General features: G+C 39.0%; 1 protein-coding gene across 3 annotated transcripts in view; it reads right to left on the bottom strand.

Annotated features, from left to right (window-relative positions):
- Positions 1 to 26,971, bottom strand: part of TOM1L1 (target of myb1 like 1 membrane trafficking protein) — a 48,612-nt gene that overhangs the window by 11,074 nt on the left and 10,567 nt on the right. For all 3 annotated transcript variants that reach the window (XM_038547788.1, XM_038547786.1, XM_038547787.1), the window contains exons 4-11: positions 25,133 to 25,282; positions 24,403 to 24,528; positions 22,881 to 22,985; positions 21,411 to 21,527; positions 9,821 to 9,954; positions 4,461 to 4,521; positions 3,956 to 4,073; positions 3,005 to 3,101 (exon numbers count right to left, since the gene is read on the bottom strand). In XM_038547788.1, the coding sequence (XP_038403716.1) occupies positions 3,005 to 3,101; positions 3,956 to 4,073; positions 4,461 to 4,521; positions 9,821 to 9,954; positions 21,411 to 21,527; positions 22,881 to 22,985; positions 24,403 to 24,528; positions 25,133 to 25,282 (908 nt within the window). The remainder of the gene's footprint in view (positions 1 to 3,004; positions 3,102 to 3,955; positions 4,074 to 4,460; positions 4,522 to 9,820; positions 9,955 to 21,410; positions 21,528 to 22,880; positions 22,986 to 24,402; positions 24,529 to 25,132; positions 25,283 to 26,971) is intronic.

The following is a 26,971-nucleotide window of genomic DNA, read 5'->3' as shown; positions in this document are numbered from 1 at the left end:
AGGAGTTTTTGGGGTGATGAACTATCCTGTACCCTGTGGTGGTGGTTACATGAATCTATACATATGTTAAAATTCATAGGACTGCACACCAAAGAAAAACAATTTTAAGTAGACTGAATTTTACTTTACAGAAATTTTTTAAATAAAATAAAACACAGGGGAAAAAAAGGCACTGAAATCAGACACACTTTATTTGAATCCTACTAGTTAGGCAACACCTTTGGGCAGGTTAATCTTCCTCTACCTTGGTTTCTTCACTTGTGAAGAAGTGAGAATGATGACATATCTACCTCCCAAGCCTACTGGGAGCACTAGTAAGGAATTAGTAAATATGTCTTATTCTTTTTGGCCTGTTGCCTGATAGTAAGTGGACTATAAATATGACTTATTACTCTTCATTCCATAATCATTGTTTTTAAAGATTCCTTTCTATTATGAATAATTCTATCACTCATTTGTTCTGTGATGGTGAATAAACACAGAGGAGTGGAAAATTCTCAAGATTCTAAGACATTTTTGATGGCTGATTTTACCTTTCCTATGTAATCTCTGGCATAGGATTTAACCCAGAATACATGCTAAGGCAACTTTAGTGCTTCAGTTCCTGATACTGTAAAAGCTGGTCTAACTATAGTTTCACTCAGGTATAAGCTCTTTTGAAAATCAGAAAACAGATTCAAAAGTCTCAGCCTAGAAAACAAAATACTGATATTACATGTTATCTTTTATTCCAGTGAGTCCCAAGAGTTGTAGTTACTTTTGATATCTGGATGTTGAGTGGACAACCATTATAGGGTTTCTAATATATGATCAGCAAAGTACTGCTTTATGATTCTCCTAGGATGCTTTCTAAAACTAAAGAGTCCTACTACTGAGTCAGAATTTCTGAGGGCCAGCAATTTTACTTTTTAATGATCCCCCAAGTGATTTTTATGCACACTCAAGTATGAGATTCTTGATGTTACAGATTAAAATAAGCAGCCCTTAGCTAGGATTTGATCTTTTTATAAGCTTTCTAGTGACATTTTTGTAATGGGATTTCACCTAGTCACCCCTTTCTCACTACCCAATACAGTTTGCAGCATAAAGGAAACAGAATCAGTTAGTTTAGATCACAGTATTTTACTAAGCAACTTTCTGGAAATTTGCCCACAGCACTGTACATTACTTGCATCACAGTCAAGGCCAGAGGTACCGACCCAACTAGTCATTCGTGACACAGCCACTGACACTATTCTTTCCCAACACATGATGCTTTCCTCATCATCTTCTTTCATTTCTATTTCTTCCCAGTTTGATTTTCCTTTCTCATTTCCCTCCCTCTGCCCCCTACCACCCCCTAAACACCAAAAGTAGAAAAGTAATATAGTGATTGGATACATTGGGTAAAAAAAAACACTGGCAACTCTAAAAATAAATCTAAATCCACTGATGTAAAACATATGTATTTTTATCAAGATATGCAAGATAGTCCAGTGAGAAAATAAAGCAAAGTTCAGAAGAGTATGTACAGTATGCTGCATTTAATAAAGGAGAAAAAAACATATTCATTATTTACCTAAAGACACTTTGGAAGGTCAAATAAGAAAATGACTACCAGGATAGGAGCAGGATATGACATCAGGGGAGAGGGAACAGGAAGCATGGAGTAGGGTTAGATCAAGTCCTATCCTTGTATATCTTTTTATATCCTTTTGATACCTGAATCAAGGAAATGCATCATCTATTACCTAAAATATATACATTTAAAAAGGGAAGAAAACAGCCTCTTATGTACAGAAAATCCAACCTCTGGTTTATTTTTTTTTTGTTTTTGTTTTTCTGTATCTACTCTATCCTGCTTCTTCTTGACCTTAAGGGAATCGTGCCTTTTTTAGTTTCCTCTGCAAACTTTTGTTTCTTTACACAAAGAGGCAAATGTTTATATTATTTCCTACCTCCTCGTGCAAACGTCAGATAGTATCCACACATGACTTTGCACATATTTTCACTTCATAATATCCTGGTGACTGTCCCTCAAAGAGAGTCTACTTTTGTGCCCTAGCTGTATGGTAATACATTGGGTAGATATTTAGGCCACAACTGATGCATGTTTGAGTCATTTCCAGTTACTAGCTGTGCCCAAATGTTGTCAAGAATAATCTTGTAAACATCTCATCTTGCAGAAACGAGTATGAATTCCTAGAAATGAGATGGTGAGTTCAAAAGTAAATGCATTTATAATTGTGATTGATATTGCCACTTGCCCCTCATAAGAACTGCATAATTTTGTGATAGGATCTGTCTTTCCATAGCCAATAAAGCATGTTAACAAAGATTCAGACTCTTACCAATCTGCAAGGTTAAAAACAGAAAGTCTTTGTAGTTTAATTTATATTGCTGTAAGTATTAATAAGGTTGAGCATCATTGCATCTGTTTGTGGGCCATTTGTAAATCTCTTTTTAGTGAACTATCAGTTCATTTGACCTGGTAACTTCATAGCTGTATAAACTAATCTTAGCCTTTTCTCCTGTAAAATGGGAATAATGATGACAGCATAGGTCCAAGAGCTTCTGCAAGATTAAATGGAATAAACAAACATAGCTTAGCAAAGTGGCTGGTACATGGCAAGTGCCCCATAACTGGTGTGGCCATTATTTGTTTTAACTCCCTTGTCATTTGAATTTCCCTTATTCTTCCCCCATCTCCTGTTACCACTGAAAAATAACAGAAACAGTTTATGGAAGGCTTATCACCTACTGAGTACTGTATTAAGAGGTACATACAGCACCTCAAAGCATCTTTGCAAGAATCCTAGAAAGTATTCTCAGAAGAAAAATGAAGGCTCACATTCATGAAGTTTCTCATCCAAGGTCATGCAGCTGGTTGAACGCAGAGCTGAGATTCTAACTTGGGACTGCCCGACTCTTAAGTCTCTACTTTTCCTCTTCTGTTATGCTTTCTTATATATGAGGAATCAGAATGAGATGGTATTATCTTTGGAGTATTACTGGACATACTTACAGGGGTGTTTCTGTATTTTCCAAGGCTAGCAAATCCACCTGTGGATGAAGACTAGGTTTCAAGTTGTTTGTTCTAACAGGACCTGGAGAGCTGAAATCTAGAACACAAAACGGACTTGTTTGGCTTTAAAACATTGTCATTCAGTTGTTCTGTTTGATTTTCCACAATAAAAACAAAAACAAAACATATTTCTGCCACCATAAAATCATTCACTCTAACAGAAATTAAAGGACAGTTAATGGTAACTGGAAAGAGAAATGCTGCCACAAAGAGAGGATACTGTGAAGTTAATAAATGTTATTATATTGGGTTTTCTAAAAATCCCAAACTGAGCTAGAATGGAAGGGATTTTGTGTCTTGTTGAGTACAAAAGTAAAAAACTAGGGCATAAATGGAGCTCTACCCTCTCCTCCCCAAGATCTCAACCTCCTATAATCCTACGTGAGACACTCCAAAGTAGGAAAGTCTCAAAGTTTGGGTAGCTAAAAGGTTGAAAAGGGGATTTTGAAGACTTCTACCTCAAAAGCCTGTGTTTTTTTCCTCTGCACATTTCACCACCATATAGCTCAGTCCTCCTAATTCCTGACTTTCTCTATTGCATCAAATACTCCCTTACTTAATGCTGTAGCATAGCAGAGAAATCCAAAGGTCATATAGTGTGTGACTCAGAGTAGTTTTAAGTTTGGTCATGAAGTTGAACTATCTCTATAAAAGCAGGCCAGGTGAATTCAACGAATTCCAGGGACTTAATCCTCCCCACCCCTGCCAATACATCCCGTTACTGAGTTTGACCCAACCATTTGCCAAGAAATAGCTATATCTCTTAATACAGTTCTCTGATATTTAAACTGACTTCAATCCTTCTCAGGTTGCATTTAATCATGAAACCAAGCAGAACTGTTCCACATCAAGCTCTTCTGCTGGTCTGAAAAGGCTCATGTGCTTATTTACTTAAGTCTGAAAGCTGAGCATTCATGGTGGTGAGTTCTCCCAGACTAGCCCTGGGCATTGGTGGACTGGGCCTTAGGTCTAAAAGATCACAGGATGGGGCAGAAGGTTCACTGGAAGTCTGAAAACAAAGCAAACAAAAACACAATTCAGAAAAAATGTGTTAGGTAATTTATCATCGCTTTCTCCCTAGAGACTTTTTTTTTTTTTTTTTAAAGGAAAATCCTATTTGGATGTATCTCAAAGGAGAACACTTTATTCAATAGGCAACACTCATACGAATCCCATCTCACCATCTACACGAGTAGCTGATTAGACAATCTTCTTATGACCTCTTATTAGTAATTTAATAACATCAAGGTTACGGCAAATACTCTACACCACCAAAACCACCCCAAATTATTAACAAAATCTCCTGTTTTAAGACTTTAGGGTAAGCATTATTCCCTACTGTACAATTTGTAAAATGTTCAATTGTTTTTTTTTTAAAGCATTTCTCTTCACTTACATTGGCATCTTCCCTCTGGTTCCTATTTTGCTCCAAAATTCTTTGTTGGTTCCGAGTGAATCTGTTTTGAGAGTTAGCAAAATATAAGTATTTAAAAGAAAACAGATATGAGGGGCATATGGGTGGCTCAGTTGGTTAAGGCTCTGCTTTTGGCTCAGGTCATGATCCCAGGGTCCTGGGATTGAGTTCCACATTGGGCTTCCTGCTCAGTGGGGAGTCTGCTTCTCTCTCTTCCTCTGCCCCTCCCTCTCTGCTCATGCTCTCTCTCAAATAAATAAATATTAGAAAATAAGAAAACAGATATGAAAATGCCACGATCCTTAATAAATTATTTACATTCTAATATCCAGGAACAAAGACAAAGACAATCAGCCTTGTCCCCATCAACTCCCAATAAAGTACTTTAATAACTTTTTTCAAAAAAAAATTTTTTTTTTTCCCAGTTTATAGGGGTAGTAATGTCTTTAGAGGAAACTGAGAAAAGGAATACATAATAAGGGCAGCCCTGGTGGCTTAGTGGTTTAGCACCACCTTTAGCCCAGGGCATGATCCTGGAGACCCAGGATCGAGTCCCATGTTGGGCTCCCTGCATGGAGCCTGCTTCCCCCTCTGCCTGTGTCTCTGCCTCTCTCTCTCTCTGTGTCTCTCATGAATAAATAAAATATTTTTTAAAAAAGGAATACGTAATAAAAACTAGTAATGGGGTGCCTGGGTGACTCAGTTGGTTGAGCGTCTGACTCTTGATTTCAGCTTGGGTCATGATTTCAGGGTCATGAGATCAAGCCCCACATCAGGCTCCAAGTTGGATGCAGAGTCTGCTTGAAGTTCTCTCTCTCTCTCTCTCCTCCGCCCTTCCCCCCACTCATGCACTTGCTCTCTCAAATAAATGAAATCTTAAAAAAAAAAAAAAAAAAAACCCGCAAACTAGTAGCAGTTCCATCATCTAGAAATGGTCCCTGTTAACATCATGATGTATTTCCTTTTGGTATCTTTTTCTGTAAATTAATCTATTTTTAAAATTGTTGCAATTATACTTCACACAGTTCTGTATCCTAATTCAAGTATGTTGTGAGCATTTTTCCAGTTACTCAGAAATGCAATTTTTAGTGGGTGCCTATTTTACCTTATAAACGTAGCACACATTTAACAACCTTTTTTTTTTTTTTTTTTCCAGATTTTACTTATCCATTTGAGAGAGCAAGCAAGTGTGAGGGTAGCGAGCTAGCAAGCATGAGGAAGGGGAGAGGCAAAGAGAGAAGAACAGACTCCCTGCTGAGTGTGGAGCCCAATGTGGGACTCGATCCCAAGACCCTGAGATCATGACCTGAGCCAAAGGTAGACACTTAACCAACTGAACCACCCAGGAGCCCCCACATTTAACTACTCTTAATCTCAAATATTTAAATTGTTTCCAACCCTGCCGTTATAAGTAATGTTCCATAAAAATTCAAATACATTTAACATATTTTCACTCTTTATCTTCATTTTTATAAGATAGCTGATATCTACTAAAAATACTGACCTTTTACAATTTAAGTTTTGCATTGCTTATACACTGGGAATAAAAGAGGAGCAGATAGATAAACAATAGGTCTGAGAGAATAATGAAGTTGAAGGCAGTAGTCCAAGGATAGAGTGTCAGCTTTATTATCACATAACTATAGGATCATGGATATAATTTATGATCCTCAGTTCTATATCTGCTAAAAGAGAATAGCAGCATTTGAAGCATTTCCTCAGAAAGTTATTCTCAGAGGCGACCCCTAGAAAGATAATACAGGTGGATGAATGTGGAAATGCTTTGCAAACTAGGAGTTGCTTTAGAAACATACAGTATTTTGACACATCGGCTCCATGAACCTCAACATTTAAAAAAGCTTAGACTAAATTAGAACATGCACTTAGGTTTAAGGATTTTTCCCTTTCCAAACACATGCTTTCTTCTACCTCCTTATGGCATTGGCTTTTTGTACATTAGTTATGTGCTAAGTATGGACAACCCTCACAGATCAAGCCTTGAGTAACAAACTTCTGTTTCCTTATTTGCACAACTCTTCCCTAGATGTAATGAGCAGAAACTCTGGGGGATGTTGGCATAGGGTAAATGCATTTTCTATGTGGATGGGTGTGAATCTTTGGGGAACAGACTGGGATGAACAGAATGAAGCTCCTTCCCTTCCAAGATATCTATATCCTAGTCATTAGATCAGTGAATAAGTTATGAGCTATGGTTTTTTATTTTCTTTTTTCAGGTTCCCAATTATAGATCTTTGGGTGCATTTATGTACAACTGTTTTATACAATTGTACAATTGGATGGCAAATGGAAGGTTGCCTTAACAGAGTATACAGCCCAGCAATATAACCATAAAGGTCCTTAAATGTGAAGAGGGAGACAGAAGAAGCAGCAAGAATGATCTAATATAAGAAAAACTAAACTGGATGATGTTGGCTTTGAAGATGGTAGAAAGGGATCATGAGCCACGGACAGTGGGCAGCCTCTAGAAGCTGCAAAAGTTAAGCAAATGGATTTTCCTCAAGAGCCTTTAAAAAGGAACATACCCAGGACCCTGGGTGGCTCAGCAGTTTAGTGCCTGCCTTTGCCTCAGGATATGATCCTGGAGTCCGGAATCCAGTCCCACATCACACTCCCTGCATGGAGCCTGCTTCTCTCTCTGCCTATGTCTCTGCCTCTCTTTCTTTCTCTGTGTCTCTCATGAATAAATAAAATCTTAAAAAAAAAAAAAAAAGGACATACCCCTATTGACACCTCGATGTTAGCCCAGTGAGAGCCATTTCAGACTCTTACAGGTCTGTAGGATAGTAATTTTATGCTGTTTTAAACCACTAAATTTGTGATAATTTGTTACAGCAGCTATAGGAAACTAATACACCAAGACTACCAGCTTTTCTAGACACAAAACATTTGTCTGAATCTTAAGTGTTTCTGTCCCACAAATGACTGCAGTTGTTTCTGGCACACATGGTTCAAAGCAGAATCAGAATGAGCCATTCATGGGATCCCTGGGTGGCGCAGCGGCTGGGCGCCTGCCTTTGGCCCAGGGCGCGATCCTGGAGACCCGGGATCGAATCCCACATCGGACTCCTGGTGCATGGAGCCTGCTTCTCCCTCTGCCTATGTCTCTGCCCCCTTCTCTCTCTCTCTCTCTCTCTCTCTCTCTCTCTCTCTGTGACTATCATAAAATAAATAAATTAATTAAAAAAAAAAAAAAAAGAATGAGCCATTCACAGAAGTAACCCAATCTCCTGATATCTAGATCCAAAAAACACACATCCCCCTTCAGAAGAAGCTTTTAGGGCAGCCCGGGTTGCTCAGCAGTTTAGCGCCGCCTTCAGCCCAGGGCCTGATCCTGGAGACCCTGGATGGAGTCCCACGTCAGGCTCCCTACAGGGAGCCTGCTTCTCCCTCTGCCTGTGTCTCTGCCTCTCTGTGTCTCTCATGAATAAGTAAATAAAATCTTAAAAAAAAAAAAAAAAGCTTTTAGTCCGTGGTCATAATGGTTTGTAATAGAATTTCCCAAGACGAAAACCAGAAGGCAGCACTCTGCTGACAGCCATGTAGTTTTTCTGAGCTATTTTTCCACTTACTAAGATTTATGCCACAGAAAATAAGAGGCAAGAATTTGAGTTTGTTCAGTGCTCAGACAATACCAGTCGCTGAGCTCACTTGCTCAGTCAACACACGGTCATCTCTTCATATGAATAGTTGCAGTCTCTGATAGGCAGTATGTAAAAGATGGAGGTTTTATTTCACTGATTCTCTTGGTTCACTCATGATGAACAGAAAAAAACTCTAGTCAATAAGTTAAAAGGCTCAGCGTGATGTTAATGAGGAGGAGGAAGAAATTAAGAGACAGGAACAAACCTAAGTCTTACAATTGCTTACTTTAGCAATTTTCTTGGAAATCATCAAGATTTGAATTTTTTTTTTTTTTTAAGTCCAGCCCTATTCTATTTCCCATAGGAACCACTAAGCAGGGTCCACACATGGGAAAACTGCCTCACCTAAATTATCAACACCACTCCTACTGAGAAATGAGGACCTAGAAAAAGTATGGGGAGCTCAGATGCTCTAGAATTACTGTAACAGGAAGTCCCAGGATAGTTTTGGAAAGAGACCATGAGATTTGCCTGGAGCTATGGGTTTTTCTTTTTTCAGGTTCCTAATAATAGATCTCTGGGTGCATTTATGTACAACTTTTTTTTTTAAAAGCACTGAAATAAGTTGTTTGAGATAGGTGACATTAACTGTTAACTCAGATTCATTTGCTTTAACTTATTAGGAAAAGTTCAAACTTACAGGAAAGTAAAGAGAACAGCATAATGAACATCCCATTCATCAGCTAAATTTAGTAATGGTGCATTTTTTTGCCATATTTATATATTTTTTGCTAAAATATTTAAAATTATAGACTTTATGATATTTCACCCTTAGATATTTTAGAAGGGATTCTCCAAAAATAAAGACATTTTGGGCACCTGTGTGGCTCAGTCAGTTAAGTGACTGCCTTTGGCTCAGGTCATGATTCCGGGGTCCTAGGATTGAGCCCCACATCGGGCTCCCTAATCAGTGAGGAGTCTGCTTCTCCCTCTCCCTCTTCCCTGGCTTGTGCACTCACTCACTCTCTCAAATGAATCAGCAGAATCTTAAAAAACAATAACATTATCAAAAGGACTTAAAACATAGGGTTACGTAAATACTTGTGAATAAAATTGAGAGAAACAAAAGTGTATGTCCTTTACATGATCATAGCTACAAAAAATGTTGGAAAAACACTAAAATGTTAGTGACAAATGATAAATATTTAAAATCTTGCCTTCTTACTTTTCTGAATAGAAATTTAAAAAGAAATATTCATATACAAAATGTCCTCACTACTGCTCTCGTTTTGTATAGACTACTTTCGTCATATAAAATATCCTCCTCTCCCCTCTGTACTGTTTTATGTCCTTGTCCATCTCAAACTTAGGACAAACCTCACTTTTACTAAGATGCTTTGTTTATACTGTTCATCTATTTGAGTCTCCACTGAGTTGTGCAGACATGATCAAGTGAATAAGATCCAGGCCCTGCTATGGTCAGATGTTTACACTGCCTGAGAATGCCCAAGAATGCTACTGGCACTGCTCAGATGTGCTCTCATTTGTGCAAGCCATATCACAAGCTCCCAGAAGGCCAGGACCACATTCCCGATCTTGGAAGGAAGGCAGGCTTGTCTTCAAGCTGTTCCTGATCCTAACTGAATGTTTACCCAGTAGGCACTCTCATAAGAATGCCAAGCCACGGGGGAGGGGGGAACCAGACTTGGAGGAGGTTGAGGAGGGTACACATCAGCTCACCTCTCACATCCAAGGAGGGCGTTATTCAAATCCTCATTCACTTGAATCAGCTCCATGGTTACGTCTTCATTCTCCACCACTATGAGCAGGTCCATGATCCTCTCCTGCATCTCTCGACTTGTCTTATAAAGTTTCTGTCAAAGAAAGGAGAAAAATTTCTTTTTCCATGCTAGAGAAGTTCTATAAAGAAACTGGCCAATCTGTAAATGCTGGTTGATCACTTCCATCATGAGTTACTTATGGGAGATTACCAAAGTATTTATGTACAGCTTATCCTTATCAGAAGGTAATGAGTTACACATGATTATATTTTCCTCTAAAAAACCAAAACAGTATTATAAGGATACTATGGTACACTGCACAGAACAAATGACTAGAAATTATAACTGGTATATGAGGTACTGCTCACAAGTTGCAGAATATAGAAATCACTTGTTTTCTAAATCTCAGGTTCCACATTTGATAAATGGAAGTTATACTAGTTGCCACATCTACCTCAAGGGATGACATAAAAAGCAAATGAGATATGTATAATGAGGAACTCTATGACTATAAAGCACCACATAAAACACAAAATGCTCACTGTCACTATTAGTGGTAGAAGAAAGTAGTAGTTAAAATACATTTATAGTGGCATAATTTTCCTATTACATTTTACTTAAATAAAGTTTACAATTACAACATCACATTCCAAGGTAAACGGAAACAAAATAAAAAAAAAAAAAGTCAGGGATGCTATCCTTGTTTGGACTACCTAGAGTCACTGCAGTAAGCCCGGACTGTACTCCTCAAACTAACTTTTCCTCATGAGCATCAGGAGTACCTACAGCCGACCCACTCATTCAGAATCTCCAGGGCTGAGGATCTGGGAATCTACTTTTTTTGTTTTTTCAAGTAAGCATCTGAGGTGTTTCTTATGTACATGGGCAATTTGAAAACTGCTGCCTTACACTTATATCCTTATAGGCAAGCCTGAGGAGCATAAAATTAATATTCATGTTTCTTTAAATTCACCTCAGCTAGAATTTGTAAATGTAATAATACATTAAGTACACTCTCAAAACGAGAGTGACAGAACTTCCTATATCATCATACTATTCCATTATCTGACTCGTTTCTCCTCAAGAAAGACAGACCCACTGAAAAACTTAGAGCTGGCTAAACCATTTAGAATCTCAAACCATCTATTACAAGAGCCCTGACAGGAAATCTCCAAATAAATTAATCAAACCATTAATAACTGGCATTTGGACTCAGAGGTAAAAGCCACTACCCTCTATAGAATTCTAACAAAAATATTTAGAAGATAAAAGGAAATAAAAAGGAAAAAAGCCATATGGACAGATAAAGGATAGATTCTGGGTTTTGTAACCACAATCTGCAGCCAGAAAAACTGTCCTATTTGCTAATGATGTGGCCACTATCAGCAGGGGTTGGTTAACTTTTTCTTAAAAGCTCAGAGAGTATTAAATATACTCTTGGACCATATGTTCTCTGTCAGAGAAAAAGAACTACCCAACTCTGCCATTATAACATGAGAGCAACCATGGATAACATGCAAATAAGTAGGTGCGGCCATATCCTAATAAAACAAAGACAGGTGGTAAGCTAAATTTGGCTTACATATGGCCTCCTGGAATACAAAGAGAACAGACTTTATTTTTTTAAATGATTTTATTTATTTATTCATGAGAGATACAGAGAGAGAGGCAGAGACATAGGCAGAGGGAGAAGCAGGCTCCCTGTGGGGAGCCCGATGCAGAACTCAATCCCAAAAATCTGGGATAATGCCCTGAGCCTAAGGCAAATGCTTAACCACTGAGCCACCCAGGCAACCCAAGAGAACAGATTTTAGACTCAGTAGACCAAAGGCCTCTCCCATATGCATTCCTGATATGGGATTTAGTTAAATTTTAGATTCAGTTTTGTTTTTTACATATCTAAAAAACAAGGATAATGACTATCTTGCAGGTTGTTATAAAAATAGGAAATGGTAAAGCTGAAACCCCATAGTGTCTGGCATACAGCAGGTAGTCAATAAATGTATAAACTGCATAAGGAAGTATCACTGGAAATTTAACAGCTAATATAATCATGTAATACACCTTTACTCAGGACCCAATATTATACTGAGGAAAGAACAAAGAACATGTTTAATATAATCCCCATGATGAATGAGAACTTTTCCATTAGTGAATGTAATGAAATTATTCTCCTTCTTATTCACTAGCAGCCTTGCTAGAGCAATGTCAAGATCAAGGAAATACAATGGCTGTTAGATGCCCATGACAAAAATGTAGAAATTAATTTGAAATGAAATTTGCAGCCAACATCAATAGCCCTCGGTCACAAGACGACCCTCCCTTTGCCCTCTCTAAAGACAGATGGAATGGAAACATGAAAGGAACACCATATTTCTCAGCAGGTTTGCAGAGCAGAATCTGTAAAACCTCTTCAAAAGCCAGCCCACTCTGATCTTTGCAATTGATGTTCGTCTCAGAGGAGGGCCACGCCACCTGGAAAGAGCCTAGATCAAGCACCATGAACCAAGAGGATGGGTCAGAAGTTCCCCACGGCAGGCACCTGCAGGGCTGTGGATGTGGGGAGCCAGAAGGAGACAGTCAAAACACAGAGTAACAGCTGCTGGTGCATATGTCCATCACAGAGCCCCTGGAACTGCCCCCTGAAATATCATATCAAAGCAAAGGTAGACTTCTCAGTTCAAGGGAATTTAACAATCAATTCAAAAGTCTTTGGAGCAAAACAAAAAGAGCTCATTAAGAGTCTCTTCTGACATCCAGATGGTTCCTAGTCCCCCACAGAGGACTCAAGAATTAAGGAAGGAGATTCTTTTGCACTTTCAACTCCAACCATAACCAGCCCACATTCAGCAACATAGTGCAACTTAATAAAAAGAAAAATCGGAGTGCCTGAACATCTCCTGTGAAAAAGTGAAAATGGGGGAAAAATGTGTTTCTTGCAAGCCGTCTTTGGAAATAATATCTGTAGGGTGATACTCCTATTATCAGCCCATAACATATTTCCTCCCTCTCAATCCTCCTCACTCAGACTACAGGAGCCCTTAGAAAATGTCTCTATCTGCAAAAAAATAAAATAAAATAAAAAACTACCCCTCACCCTAAAACCAAACAGTTCTGTGTCACCTGCTTGTAGTCCTTTTCCTTACACAAGAGGTCAGCTGAGTGAATAGCAAATTAATTTAGTAGAATCCTCCTTTTTCCTAACCAAATATTTTCAAGATTTCCCCAAAAGTCTTTGTCTTCAGTAACTCCTTAGCTCTTTTGCCCTAAATCATTAATTCCTCAACAAAGAGCATCGATCTATTCAATTCAGCAGGTACTTAGTGAACTCATTCAGTGTCAAAGCATGTACCATAAACATGCATAAACTGTATGGGTTTAGAAGCATATGACTTGGTTACTGCCTTCAGGTTGCTTCCAACCTGGCTAGAATAGTATAGGTGGCTATAGGTTAGCCACCCATACTAGAAAGTTGATTCTGGGCTCAAAATGAGAAGTTGGTAAATGGATAGAATATAGGTTTAGGAGAACAAGGCTCTCCCCCCAGCTCCATGACTTGCCACTGTGTGGGCAGATCATCCCCTTTCTGTAAAGGAAGGGAGATGATCTCAGAGACACTCAAAGTTCCTTCTACAAGTTTCTAAATGGTAAAGACAGTAAGAGTGTCCAATGAAGAATTTTTTTTTTTACAATTTTATTTATCTATTCATGAGAAACACAGGCAGAGACACAGGCAGAGATAGAAGCAGGCTCCCTGCAGGGAGCCTGATGCAGGACTTGATCCCAGGACCGCAGGATCATGACTTGAGCCAAAGGCAGATGCTCAACCACTGAGCCACCCAGGCATCCCCACTGAAGGACATTTTACTTTTTTTTTTTTTTCCTCCCAACTGGTAACAAATTATCCTTATGAGATGAAATTTTAAATTCACCTAATTATAAACTTATCTACTAAGCAAGACCAAGGCTTTCTCCAGTTGTACTCTTAAATCAGAACTTGTTTTCTTCTACAGAAGACTAAAACATTCTCTTTTTTTCATTGCCCTACTAGGGCTAGGCAAAAACAAGAGGAGACTGAAATGAGAGGTACAGGGAAGTCAGATATTCAAGGTTAAGAGTAAAGTAGCTCTAAGCCAAGTGTAAAATGCTAAGAAAGCAAAGGCAAGACTCATGCTATATTTCATCTCTGTGACTGGAGCAGACACTTTTGATTCATCACAACACTGAGATGAAATGAAATCCAGTTTCCACCCCAATGAAGGTCAAAGGCCATGAGAATATGGCAGCAGGGGAAGGTGCCCACTATACAATAGTTTTACTGCCTGGAAGTCTAACAAAGAGCAGGAGCTTCAGGATATAACTGTGTAGACTGGCCTGGAAGAAGAGAAAAGGGAATTCAAATATACCAGATTTCAGATGGAAGAACACAGACAGGGAACAGGCTCAAAAAACAAAACAAAAAACAACTCTCCCAAAACAGAACAGTTGGTAGCAGGTAAATACCCACAGACAAAACAGGAAGAGATTCCAAATACAGAGGCCTGTTTTAACATTAACAAATTGCATAAGACTGTGACCACTGGTATACTGTATAAGAAAGGCCAATGAATTTTTTTTTTTTTTTTAAGAGTTTTCTTATGTGTTGAATGCCTTTTACCCTCCAAATTCACCATCCACACTCTCTGCTCTGGGGCATGGCCTGCAGGGAACATATCACCAGGTCCCTTGCCCTCTCACTTGTGATTGAGTTCACAAGCAGCATGCACTGGCAGGAAATGGAAGGAAGGAAAGAGAGGGAGATCTGGCTATATTTTTCCCCCTCTAATCCTTCCACCAAAAGCACCTCTACTCTCAAGGCTGCTTTTCTCCATCATTCTTTCTTTTGGGTTCTGGCAAAACTTCCCTCTTGCCTATTTATGCCTATGGATATGAGTTAGTAGCACAGGATAGTGAGCTAGCACCTGTGGTCTCCCTAAATCCTGCAATATCTTGCTGAATAAATAGTACCTTGATTAAACTCTCCTCTTATCCAAACTGAGTATGCCACATGTTTCACTAACATACCCTACAAAGGCATGAAATTACATACTTAGGATCATTAAAATAGCATGATACCAACAAAGGGCAGAATAAACAGATCAAACAAACAGAACAGCCTCCAGAAAGATGCCCTTGTATTAGAATATAAAATACAATGAAGGAGTGTTTAAAAGTAATGGAGTTAGTATGAATTGTTAGTAAATGCTATTTGGACAACTTGCTATCTAATTGAGAAAAAAGAAATGAAGACACTGTCTCTCACAGCAAGGCTAAGTATTTTATTTTTTTTTTTAAGATTTTGTTTGAGTATGAGAGAGTAAGCATGAGTGGAGGTGGGTGGGGATAGGGGCAAAGGGGAAGCAGACTCCTTGCTAAGCAGGGATCCCCAACGTGGGGGGCTCAATCCCAGGACTCTGGGATTGTGACCTGAGCCAAAGGCAGATGCTTAACCAAATGAGACACCCAGGTGCCCCAAAGTTTTTTATTTTAAACCACACAAAACTTAGGGGAAAAAACATTAATTTATCAAAGATATTTTTACTGAGTAAGTCCATTATGGCAGGCATTGCTCTAGAAGCCAGAACCTGAGCAATAGGGGAGATAATCTTTGTGGAGTTTCCATTCTATTAAGCAAAGGCAGCTGAATAAATATTCAAGACAAGCTTTGAAGCCTAGGTAGAAGATGAAATGGTGAAGGGGCAGGAGACAAAAGCCCAGAGTCTAAAGCCTGGAAAGTCAGGAAAGGCTTCTCAGAGGAGGTAAGACTAAGTTGAGAGTGAGGAAAAAAAGCTGGCTGTTAGGGAAACATGATGGTCAAGCATGAAATACTCCCCAGCAAGAACAAACCTGGTGTGTCCAAGGACCAGGAGGGTGGCCAGTGTACATGGACCAATAAGAAGAGCTGCATGTATTGTGGAAGGAGAAGGGGGCAGGAGCTGATCAGGGAGGGCTTTGTAGCCAGAATAAGGAGGTTGGGTTTTTTTGGGTTTTTTTTCCAAGTGTGATGGGAAGCCACTGGAGGGTTCCAAGGAAGGATGACATGAGGTAGTTTACCTTTTAAAAAGCTATATATAGATGTGGGACGTGACCTGAGCCAAAGGTAGACACTTAACCAACTGAGCCACCCAGGAACACCGGTTAATTCTTTACCATGTAAATTTTATCTCAATTTTTAGAAAAAGCATGCTGTACAGTTTTTGGTTTCCAGCAGTTTCCAGCTCAAGATCCTAAAAACTTTCCTGAAGACAAAATACCTAAAAAAAAAAAAAAATGCTGGACACGATATAATACTATTTTAACATATATGCCTCAGCTTTCAAGAAAGAATGAGGGGGCGCCTGGGTGACTCAATCACATTCCAAGTCCATGGGTACAAGAGCTCCTGTAGCAAGCACTTTGGAACCCTTTTGGACCTCATCCTATGTATCTCTTCCCTGACTGTTTATCTGTATCCTTTGTAACAGCCTCTATAATAAAGCAGCACATATAAATGTTTCCCTGAGTTCTGTGAGGCATTCTAGCAAACAGTCCAACCCAAGGAGGGGGTTGTAAGAATCCCAAGTTTACAGCTTATTGGTCCAAAGTATAGAATACCCAGATCTGCAACAAGCATCTGAATGAAGTGGGGATGGTCTTGTGGGACTGAGCCCTGACCCTGTGGGGTCTGTGCTAACTCTGGGTAGTTAGTGTTAGAGCTGTTTAATGTGTGTGCGTGGTGGAACCTCACCCACTTGGTGTCAGAAATGTTATGAGAAGAGAAATAGTTTTCTGAGTAATTGAGAGTACACGAAAAAATTCCAATTCTTGTCAAAAGCATATAAGAATAGCACTCCTCATGAGATCCCTATGTGTTACTAATGAAAAACAAAAAGAAAAATAAAGTTACACAATCAAAGGCCTCCGTAAAACTGATCAGGTGCCAGAACCCATTCAACTCCAATGGGCCATGAGTGGTATTCTAATGTTGATTTATACCCCAAGTCTCCTTGTTATTCAAGGCAACACACAGCCCTAAACTCTGGCATCGAAACAGCGTATTAGCATTATCCTTGCAAAATGCAACCAAACATCTGCACCCAAAGACTGACACAAAAAGGCATTTCAGTGTACTCCAGGACAGCACACACAAAGCTGGATTCACATATTCTAATGGGATGCTTCACTGTATGTTTTTAATGAGGGACTGCTTGCCACAAATGGATGAAGAGGGGAGAAAAATCATAAATCATGTTGCTTTAGAAGCTCTGAAAGGCCTGGGAAGACCATGTGGCATTAGAAATACTGCTGTGGCCATTTCTGAAAAATACTATCTGTCCCATATTCTTGCTTTGATATTTAATTTTTAAATTTAGTTAACATGCTTGTTATACATCCTGAGTCACAAAATTTATTTTCTGTAAAAGCCTTCAATTGTGGATTTTTAAAAAAGGATTACTAACTACATAGGAACTACAGTTAATGATTAATTTTCCTTTTAACCTAATAGGATATATTATCTTTGTTGGTTAAGTATCCTCTTAGCTCTTTAAGTTATATGTATAGAAATGAAGTCCAATGATAGTAAGTGATTTGTCCAAGGCCAAGAACCCCAAGAATCCTTAGCAAAATCATGTAATTTTCCTATGTAAAATATTCTAAAAATAATGTACTTGCAGCCACTGATCCAAAATATTGATTTGTTTCTCAAAGCATATTAGGCTCATCAGCCCAATCTGTCAGATGTTAACATGTTCAGCAAATGGGGATTCTTTGGTCAAATACATTTGTAAATGTTGGGTTAAACAAAGAGTCTTAGGCATCTTTAGTACATTAAGAAGCTTTATGAATCTCTGAGAGGAGAAATGTAATAGGCAGACTTGCAAACTTATTTGATCACAGAGATCATTTCTCTCTTAGAATGTAGTACAATGTAGTGTAAGTGGTAAAGGTTGTCTTCAACCATTTCTTAGAATCACTTCTTTAGCACTTATCTCAATGTCACCAGATGCATCTTTCTAAAATTGTATCTGGTTATATTGCCCTTCATCTTCTATCCCTTTATGGTTCCCTTCTGCCATCAGAGTGAAAGCCCACTCTAGCATGGTATATAAAGTCCTCAATAACCTGTATAGACCAGATCTTACCACTCCTCACCTGGAGCTTTATGTTCTCAAGCTGTGGTTTTAAATGCTCTTTTTATCCCTGTGTCCCTGAGAGGTACCACAGACTCAAATCCAGTAATAGTGGGTGGGGAGTGGTACAGAGTTCCTTAAGAGGTATATCTGATTCCTTAGTGATCTCTGGAAGTAGGCTTGCAGATATAGCTTGAGAAACTTTTTTAACAACTTTTTTAAAATTTTAAAAACATTGAGTTCATGGGTGGCACAAAAATAAACCAAAGCCTACATGTGGCCCACTGGCCACAGTTTGCCAACTTCTGGGTTAGGGGAAAGCATAATGCAGGACATCCAAGGCTGCCCATAAGCAGTAATGCTGCAGAACATGGATGGAAAATGAAGGATGCTCCATGCCTAGAGACTACAGAGGCTAGAACAAGATGGCACAAGGGGCAGCCAACAGACACCTAAGAGGTACAGCAGTGAAACAACCAAGCAGAACAAGCAGGCCCACACCTCTCCATTTGAGAACTGAGATGGGAGTATCTCTTACCAGGTGGGAGCAATGCTTGGGGCAGAGACAAGGTATTATTTCAGTTACTGGAACATCAAGAGCTAAGGGGATACTTAACCAGCAAAGGTAATATTAATATATCCTATTAGGAGGTTAAAAGGAAAATTAATCATTAAATGTAGTTTTTTTTTTAAGTTTTTTTTTTTTATTTTTATTTATGATAGTCATGCAGAGAGAGAGAGAGAGAAAGAGAGAGAGAGAGAGAGGCAGAGACACAGGCAGAGGGAGAAGCAGGCTCCATGCACCGGGAGCCCAACGTGGGATTTGATCCCGGGTCTCGAGGATCGCGCCCTGGGCCAAAGGCAGGCACCAAACCGCTGTGCCACCCAGGGATCCCTTAAATGTAGTTCCTATGTAGTAATCCTTTTTTAAAAAATCCACAATTAAAGGCTTTTACAGATAATAAATTTTGTGACTCACGATGTGTAACAAGCATGTTAACTAAAATTTAAAAATTAAATATCAAAGCAAGAATATGGGACAGATAGTATTTTTCAGACATGGCCACAGGAATTAGCATGCAGGAAAAGTAGGAAGTGTATAACTCAGAAGATCAGCTACCCATATATCCCATCCAGCATCATCCCCTACCAATCTTGCACACTCTAAAAATGGTACCAAGCATATGCTGCTGTGATTGCGTCTTATCCTCAGCACCCAGGTGAGCTGGGTCACAGAGAATGCCAACTGCTGCCAGGGAACTTCACACAAAAACGAGCTCACAATCACCAATCTAGCAGATACCTGAGGAATATGACTGAAAGAAATGATGAAGAATGTGCATTCAAGGAACAAGAATCCAAAGAGCAAAGGGAAAAAGCAACCAAAAAATAATTACTATCCTTAGAAAAATAGAAGAGGAAAGCATATCTATGAAGAAAAAGTTACAAAAATCCAGACTGATTAAGAAAACAAGTTTTTAAAGATTTATTTGAGATAGAAAGAAGGAGAGGAGCAATAGAGGGAGAGAATCTCAAGCAGAACGTCTGCTGAATGCAGAGCTCCATGCAGGGCTGGATCTCATGACCCCAAGATCATGACCTGAACCGAAATCAAGAGTTGGATGCTTAACAGACTTGTGACACCCAGACATCCCAAGAAAATATAATTTTTGAAATAAAATGTTCATTAGAAGGGCTGAAGAGACAAACTGATGTGCAAGTTTCAGAGAAGTACACAGAATGGAGAAACTTGCCTAGAATTACAACATGAAAGAATTAAGAGATGAAAAGTACAAGAAAAAATGTTGAGAGATTAGAAAAATACAACTGGAAGTTTCATCATCTAAGAGAAGTTGCATATGAAGAGATCACATGGTAGAAAAGAAATACCTAAAGAGCTGAGAATTTCCCAGAATTAAGATACACAGATATTGATAGGGCAAAAAGGCTTATCAAATACTACACAGGCTAAAGGAAACGCATATATGCACATACATCCCCCTACACACAGTATAGTGGAATTTCAGAAATAGTAAGGTAAACAGAACTCATACATACAAAAAGAAAAAAAAAAAACGCTATAAAAGACTCAAGAATCAAACTCCTACTTCTCATCACCACCACTGGGTACAAAAGAACAATGGAGCAGTATCTTGGATGGACTTAAGAATTTTGCAGTGAGAATTCTGTGTCTAATCAAACTTAATAGCAGCAGCAAAAAAAGACATTTTTGGACATGAAAACACCCAAAGTTTACCACTAGTGATAATTAATGACACAGCAAGATATTCAAGGAGTAATGCTGAAAGAGAAATTTTTACTATTTCTCAAATAAGCAATGATCAAGAAAGACATTATCTACTAACAGTCTACGAAGTTAAAGGAAAGATAACAGCAACGTGAGCAGCCGGGAGTGGGAGGCAGAGAAAAGTAAAAATAGGGTAAGATTCTATAACTTGTTGGAAGAAAAAGACTTAGAAACTGATTCCTCCCCTCCCCACCACTTTCTAAAGTTAATGTGTTAAAGTTTGTGTTAAAATTTAAAATTGAGAACTATTAGAGGGAAGAGTATATGGATGCACAGACACAGGGAAACGTCTGGGAAGGCCATGGTTTCAGTAATAACGAACCATTTGTGGTTTTCCTCACATGCTCATACAAGTCCAAATGCACCATTCATGTCTTCCTCCAACAGCAGGAGCACTGCCTTCATCTAAATCTCTCCAAAACCCTCACCATTCTCCCTGCCCTCACCCCGGATCCCAAATGTATGATAAATTTCTATTGCAGCACCTACAATACTTTATTTTTTTTTAAGATTTTATTTATTTATTTATGATAGTCACACAGAGGCGGGGGGGCAGAGACACAGGCAGAGGGAGAAGCAGGCTCCATGCACCGGGAGCCCGACGTGGGATTCGATCCCGGGTCTCCAGGATGGCGCCCTGGGCCAAAGGCAGGCGCCAAACCGCTGCGCCACCCAGGGATCCCTACAATACTTTATTTAAACTGGTTGTTGACAAAACAATCTTGCTCACTAGACAGAAATTCCTTGGGGACTAGAATAGCCTCCTCAGTTCTATATCCTTTACCACCACTGTTGTTACTCAGTCCATTTATTGAGCAAATGGATATAGAAGCAACCTGTACATATTTAAAACAGTAACAGAGATTGTATACGACTAAGGCTATAAATGATTTAATGTTGTTAAATTATTCATTGTAAGAGAGTAAGAACCATGCTTAAGTAACTATTACATTCATGATAAAGTCATCCTTGCATCTCCTTGTTAAGTTTAGAAATCACTGAAGATGAATTAGATGATACTATTCTTAGAGTCTTGAGATAGAAGACACCTTAAAAGACTGTGGCTGACTGTCCATGAAATCATACTATACCTGCAGAAGCTCTATGTCTTCGCGGTTTTCAGACCCAGGAATATTCTCCATCAATATTGCAGACATCACTCTCACATTCATTTTCACCATATCCAATTCACTGTGCAACTTTCCAATCTGCGGAAAGCAACACAATCAAAAGTATGTAATGATGAATGGTTACCTTGTTTTCTGCTACCAAGAGGACATTTGCTAGTAGAGAAAAGGCTTTTGTGAAATTTAATGTTTTCAAATTTATAAAATATCTAATTTTTTAATAAATGTAAAATCTGTTACCCTTCTAAAAGGACTTGAGATCTCATGTAAATCTAGAAATGTGCTCTAAGAAAAAGTGAAGGGGAAAAATATTAGAACCAATATGGGAAAGGGGGAAGGTGACTATAATGGCATCTGGACAAAATGGCAAATGTTAGTGGCAAAATCAATGGGGAAAAAAATGAGCATTTTCTAGTTCCCATGGAGTTAGAAAAGGAAAAAAAAATCAAGAGAAAAACACTTTTTTTCTTCTTGCATTCAATTTTATTTTAGTTATTTTTATTTTTTTTAAGATTTTATTTATTTATTCATGAGAGACAGAGAGATATAGGGGTAGAGACACAGGCAGAGGGAGAAGCAGGCTCCATGCAGGGAGCCCAATGTAGGACTCGATCCCAGGACTCCAGGATCATGCCCTGAGCCAAAGGCAGGCGCTAAACTGCTGAGCCACCCATGGATCCCCAACTGCATTCAATGTTAAGAGGAATCGATCACATGGATTTTCATAAAATTTTATAGTATTTTATAGAATACTGAATATAATAATCCAGTCTTAAATGACAGTTCCCTCATAGCAGAACATAAATAAGTGTCAATAATAACCGATTATCTGGATCTCTGATACACATATAGACAAAAAAAAAAAAAAAGCAATTCAGTTGGCACAATTAATGCTAAGTAACAGGCTTCCACTTACTGAACTCTCTGAAAGAGATATGGACGGTCTTATCAGGAACAACAGGAATCAGCTGGTTGACACAAGATCCATTCCACAGCTCAGCCTCCACAAAGACAAAGCCACTAACCAAGCACAATGGTTGAGAGTTTGGGCTTTAGAATCAGACAGAGTCCAGAGAATTCCTTCTACTTAAACATGACCATGATACGTCACATATTATCACTAAGCTTCAGTTCTCTCCTCTGTAAAGTGATGGTAATAAGGTGCCTCCACCTCCTAATGTTAAGCAGCAGCATCAAACTGCAGGGACACCTGGATGGCTCAGTGGGTTAAGCATCTGATTCTTGGTTTTGGCTCAGGTTGTGATCTCAGGATTGTAAGATTGAGTCCCACTTTGGGCTTGGAGCTCAGCACCAAGTCTGATTGGGATGCTCCCTCTCCCTCTGCCCCTCCCCCTGCATGCATGCTCACTTGTGCTCACTCTCTCTGAAATAAATAAAAATAAACTGTATATAAAGTGCTGTCATTGTTGTTACCTGTTCTGGAACCAATGTAAGAGTAGAGCTCTCGGGAACAATTACAGAAGAAAGAGCTGGTGCGGTAGGAACAGACGTTGATGGGCTCGAGGAGATCTCAGTGGTCTATCAATGTGAAACATGGAAGTATTACTACTGGAATTAACACAGCCACCCCAAGCCCAGTTTGTCCATTCAAATGACTTAATCGCTTCTCCCAACCAAAAGTCCTGGGTAGAGGGTGTTAGCCCAGAGTCAATTGTCAAGGGTACAACCTGCCCAGCATTTTGAGAAGAGTGCTAATAGTGTGCCCATAATAGAGTAGGTATTCAATAAAAGGTGGCTATTATAGTTATTAACTAAATTACAATAAAATGCTCTTAGTTTACACCAAGGATCTACAAGATAAACTGCCATGTGAGATTATTGCTGCCCTCTCTTTGAGTTTTTAAAAAGAAATGCTAAGTCAATTCATGTCAAGTCTTTTAAAGCCACAACTGGCAAAACGCCTTCTTCTCCGCTAATGAGTGCTTCCCAAAGTCAATGCCTCATTTCCAACCCTGAGTAGAGAACCTGAAGCAGGTTCAGGCCAGTGTTTTGACATTAGGTCCAGAGAAGTCACCTAGAAACCTTGTAAAAATGAGGAGTTTAATTTATTCAACAGAGGAATATGCCTAACAAGCTCCCATATTATATATTCCCCAAATCACATATTGAGTTATAAGGTCCTACACCACTACTATATTATGCCTTGAAAGAAAGAATAAAAGGGGCATGGTGAGCAGACTCATAGCAGGTAAAGGTTGGGGCAGGTAGCTAGTGTTCAGGGAACAGACTGCACAGATAGAAGAGTTAGCCTCTGGACAAAGCCTCCTCAAAGGTCAGACTTCTGGTATACACCTGAACTGCTTTTCCATCAAGGCAGGACTCACCAATCTACAGAAGGGAAGAATGACTGCTTTCACATTACAGAAATTACTGAAAGTTAAGAGCTGAATTATAATCAGTACTCAAAGCATTACAAGTTCAAAACCTTATATGCAAAAACCATTATTGTTTAATACAAGACTTCCCATGGTAGAGACTCTTGCCTGTCTAGCACGAGTTCTTTCCTTTGAGAATTGTCCCCTCCTCTGTCTAAATGATTTCCATCTGGAGCCACCATATTTTTATAGGACCTCAGTTAATTTGTTCAGAAATAGAAAACTGACCCAGGTTGGTCCCTTTTCAAAGGTTTTTGAGCTTGGAATCTGAAAAAGTTAAAGCTCTAACATGAAAATTTAAGAGAAATGTTATCTACTATGTGGGAAAAGATAGCCCGCAATGAGAGACAAGTCATAGGACATTTGAGTGGTTGGCTCTCTGTTGTTCCAAAGATCCAGCTAACACCAACCTTCTTGATTATTCTAGGAGATATTGCAATGGTCTTCTCATAAATTCAACTTTTTGGATGGAGTGTGGATGGAGGCAGGGTTGTTCTTTTCAAGGAGAGAAGAATCTCATAACATACTAATTCTCTATTAGCCCAAGGAAGGCATCCTACCTCTTGTCTTGCTGTTTCAGCCTCTGCCTCTGAGGTAGGAAACTGAACACCTTTCTTAAGGAGGTCAAGGTACACTTCCTTCACTTCGCTTACATCCACACCTCCTGGGAAACCTTGTGACCAAGTCTGAATTCAAGAGATGGTTCCAGAGTTAAAGCAGCAGCAAAATCAAAACACAATTTTGAAGCTGATAACAAACATGAGACACTGACAATTACGTGTCTTACTCAGAAAGAGAAAGCTGGTTGTGAATGCCATGAATAAAAACATATGTTCTTCAGAGACTAGAACAATAATATATTTTTAATCATCAAATTCCCACCCTGGCATTTTAAAGAAAGCCTGGCATAGGTACTTATTGTTTTTTTTTTTTTTTTTTGCTGTAATGAATCCAGAATTAATAGATTTCTGAAATAGCATAGTAGTTCCTCTATCAAATAACTTTGAAAGTAGTCTGTTGTCTAACCTGGAACAGTTTCCATATCTGCCAAATAAATGTACACGTTATTTTTTCTGATCTGACATGAATAAGATAAAAACTGAGATAACCAAATTATTCAGAAAAAGGGCACCATCCAATGCCAAGAAATTAGGACTTGGAAAGTGAAAGCCTAAAATACTCTCTGGCTCAATCTGAGGTTGTAAAGGATCACTAAACTGATCAGGAGGTACATAATTAGAGCCCTAATTTTAGAGGTCTACCATCCCATAAGGCATACAATAGACTTACCTTAATGAAATTCAAGATTCTATTCTGAATGTCTAATGGCAAGGTGTATCTGGGGTTCAGCAGCTTAACCAGACTATCTTTAATGAACTCCTTCTTCACAATCAGAGATTGGAAACTTGGACCACAGTTCTGCATGCACATGTCAATAAGCTACATTAGACAGAAAAATTAAAATTTAATTATATCTCTGGAAAAACCACCTCCTAAATATAAGGAAAAAATTGCTAAGTAATGATTTCTATCAGCATTCCAATTAAACAGGGTTCATGGTCTACTAAAATCGATGGCAAAGCATTAGGTTCTGGGAATGTGAGGAAGTCTATAGGGCATGAAGTAAGTGTTTAGAGGACCGACTTCTTGGGGAGTCAGGACACCATCCTCAGAGCATTAACAATACAAGGTAGTAAATGCCAAGGGCCAAATGGGAAGTGCGATAGACACATGGGCTACAGACTGGGTGATATCTGTCCTAGTTTTTTTCCAGGAAGTTCTGGTACATTCCTGTTGTGCTGGCTTTATTAACAATAATACCCTTCACTCTCTAAAATGTCTTGGCCTGAATGATAAATTACATAATCACCCTAGTGACAGACCTTTATGGATAAATAATTTAGGGTCAAGTGATAACTTAGGGCCAAGTGGTCTTAAGACTTTTGGAAAAAGCTGGTCCTAAGCTGGGCCTTGAAAAATATTTAAGTACAAATGAGCATAGAGCTATATTCTAGGCAGGTTAAGTGATATTTAAATAAATGGATGAATGACAAAGTACATAAATTATCAGGAGGAATAGGAATACTCTGGTTGATAGGGGCTTCTTCATGTAGGCAGATGGGAGACACTGGGAAGATGGTGTGGATAAAGTGGCATCATGCAAACTGTAGAGAAACACATGGGCAGTGAATGTAAAGAGTTTGGCCATTGCACAAAGTCAGTGGAGGGTTGTTACTTTGTCACCACGCCTCTACTTCAGAAAAAGGTGCAAAGTGATACTCTGGGAAGGTTTTTCAAGCAGCACTTTACAAATGGAACCTGGAAGGATAGAGAATCTAGTAGGCACCCACTATCACAGAACTGATGCAGAAAGCCTAAACCAGGATGATACAAGTGTGAGGAAAGACAAGAGAATCATGAAGGCCGAACTGTACAACTGATGTATGTTGGTAAATGATGGCTGAATGTTAAGCTGCTGTTATTCTGTAGGAGACTGATGGCATCTTGGATGGAAATTTGGAAGTGGATAGGGTTGCAGGCTTGGTCTAGGGTAAAAATGAGGAGATGGATTTATTTTTATTTATTTATTTGAGAGAGAGCATGAGCACATATAAGTAGGCGGGGTAGGGGGAGAGGGAGAGAAAGGATCTTAAGTAGGCTCCATGCTCAGCGCAGGGCTTGATCTCACAACCTGGAGATCATGACCAAAGCCAAAAATCAAGATTCTGACACTTAACCAACTGAGCCACCCAGGTACCCCCTTAAATTAGAACTGAATTTTAGATATTTTAACAGTACTGTGGACTAAATGTCTGTGTCCCTTCCAAAATCATATGTTGACATTCCTAATCCCTAATGTGAGAGTATTTGGAAATAGGTCTTTTGGGAAGTAATTAAGTCATGAGCATGTAGCTCTGATGAATGAGATTAGTGCCCTTATAAAAAAGGACAAGAGATGATCTCTCCTAGTTGTGTGAGGATGCAATGACAAGATGGCCAGAAAGTGGGCTCTCCCCAGTCTCTGGATCTGCTGGCACCTTGAGCTTAGACTTCATAGCACCCAGAACTGTGAGAAGTCAATATCTGTTTATGCCAGTCAGTCAGTAGGTGATATTTTTGTTACAGGAG

The sequence above is a fragment of the Canis lupus genome, chromosome 9 (assembly GCF_011100685.1).
Source record: "Canis lupus familiaris isolate Mischka breed German Shepherd chromosome 9, alternate assembly UU_Cfam_GSD_1.0, whole genome shotgun sequence".
Taxonomy (NCBI): Eukaryota; Metazoa; Chordata; class Mammalia; order Carnivora; family Canidae; genus Canis; species Canis lupus.
The sequence above is the reverse complement of the archived record's forward strand: the minus strand, read 5'-3'. Positions and strand labels throughout refer to the sequence as shown.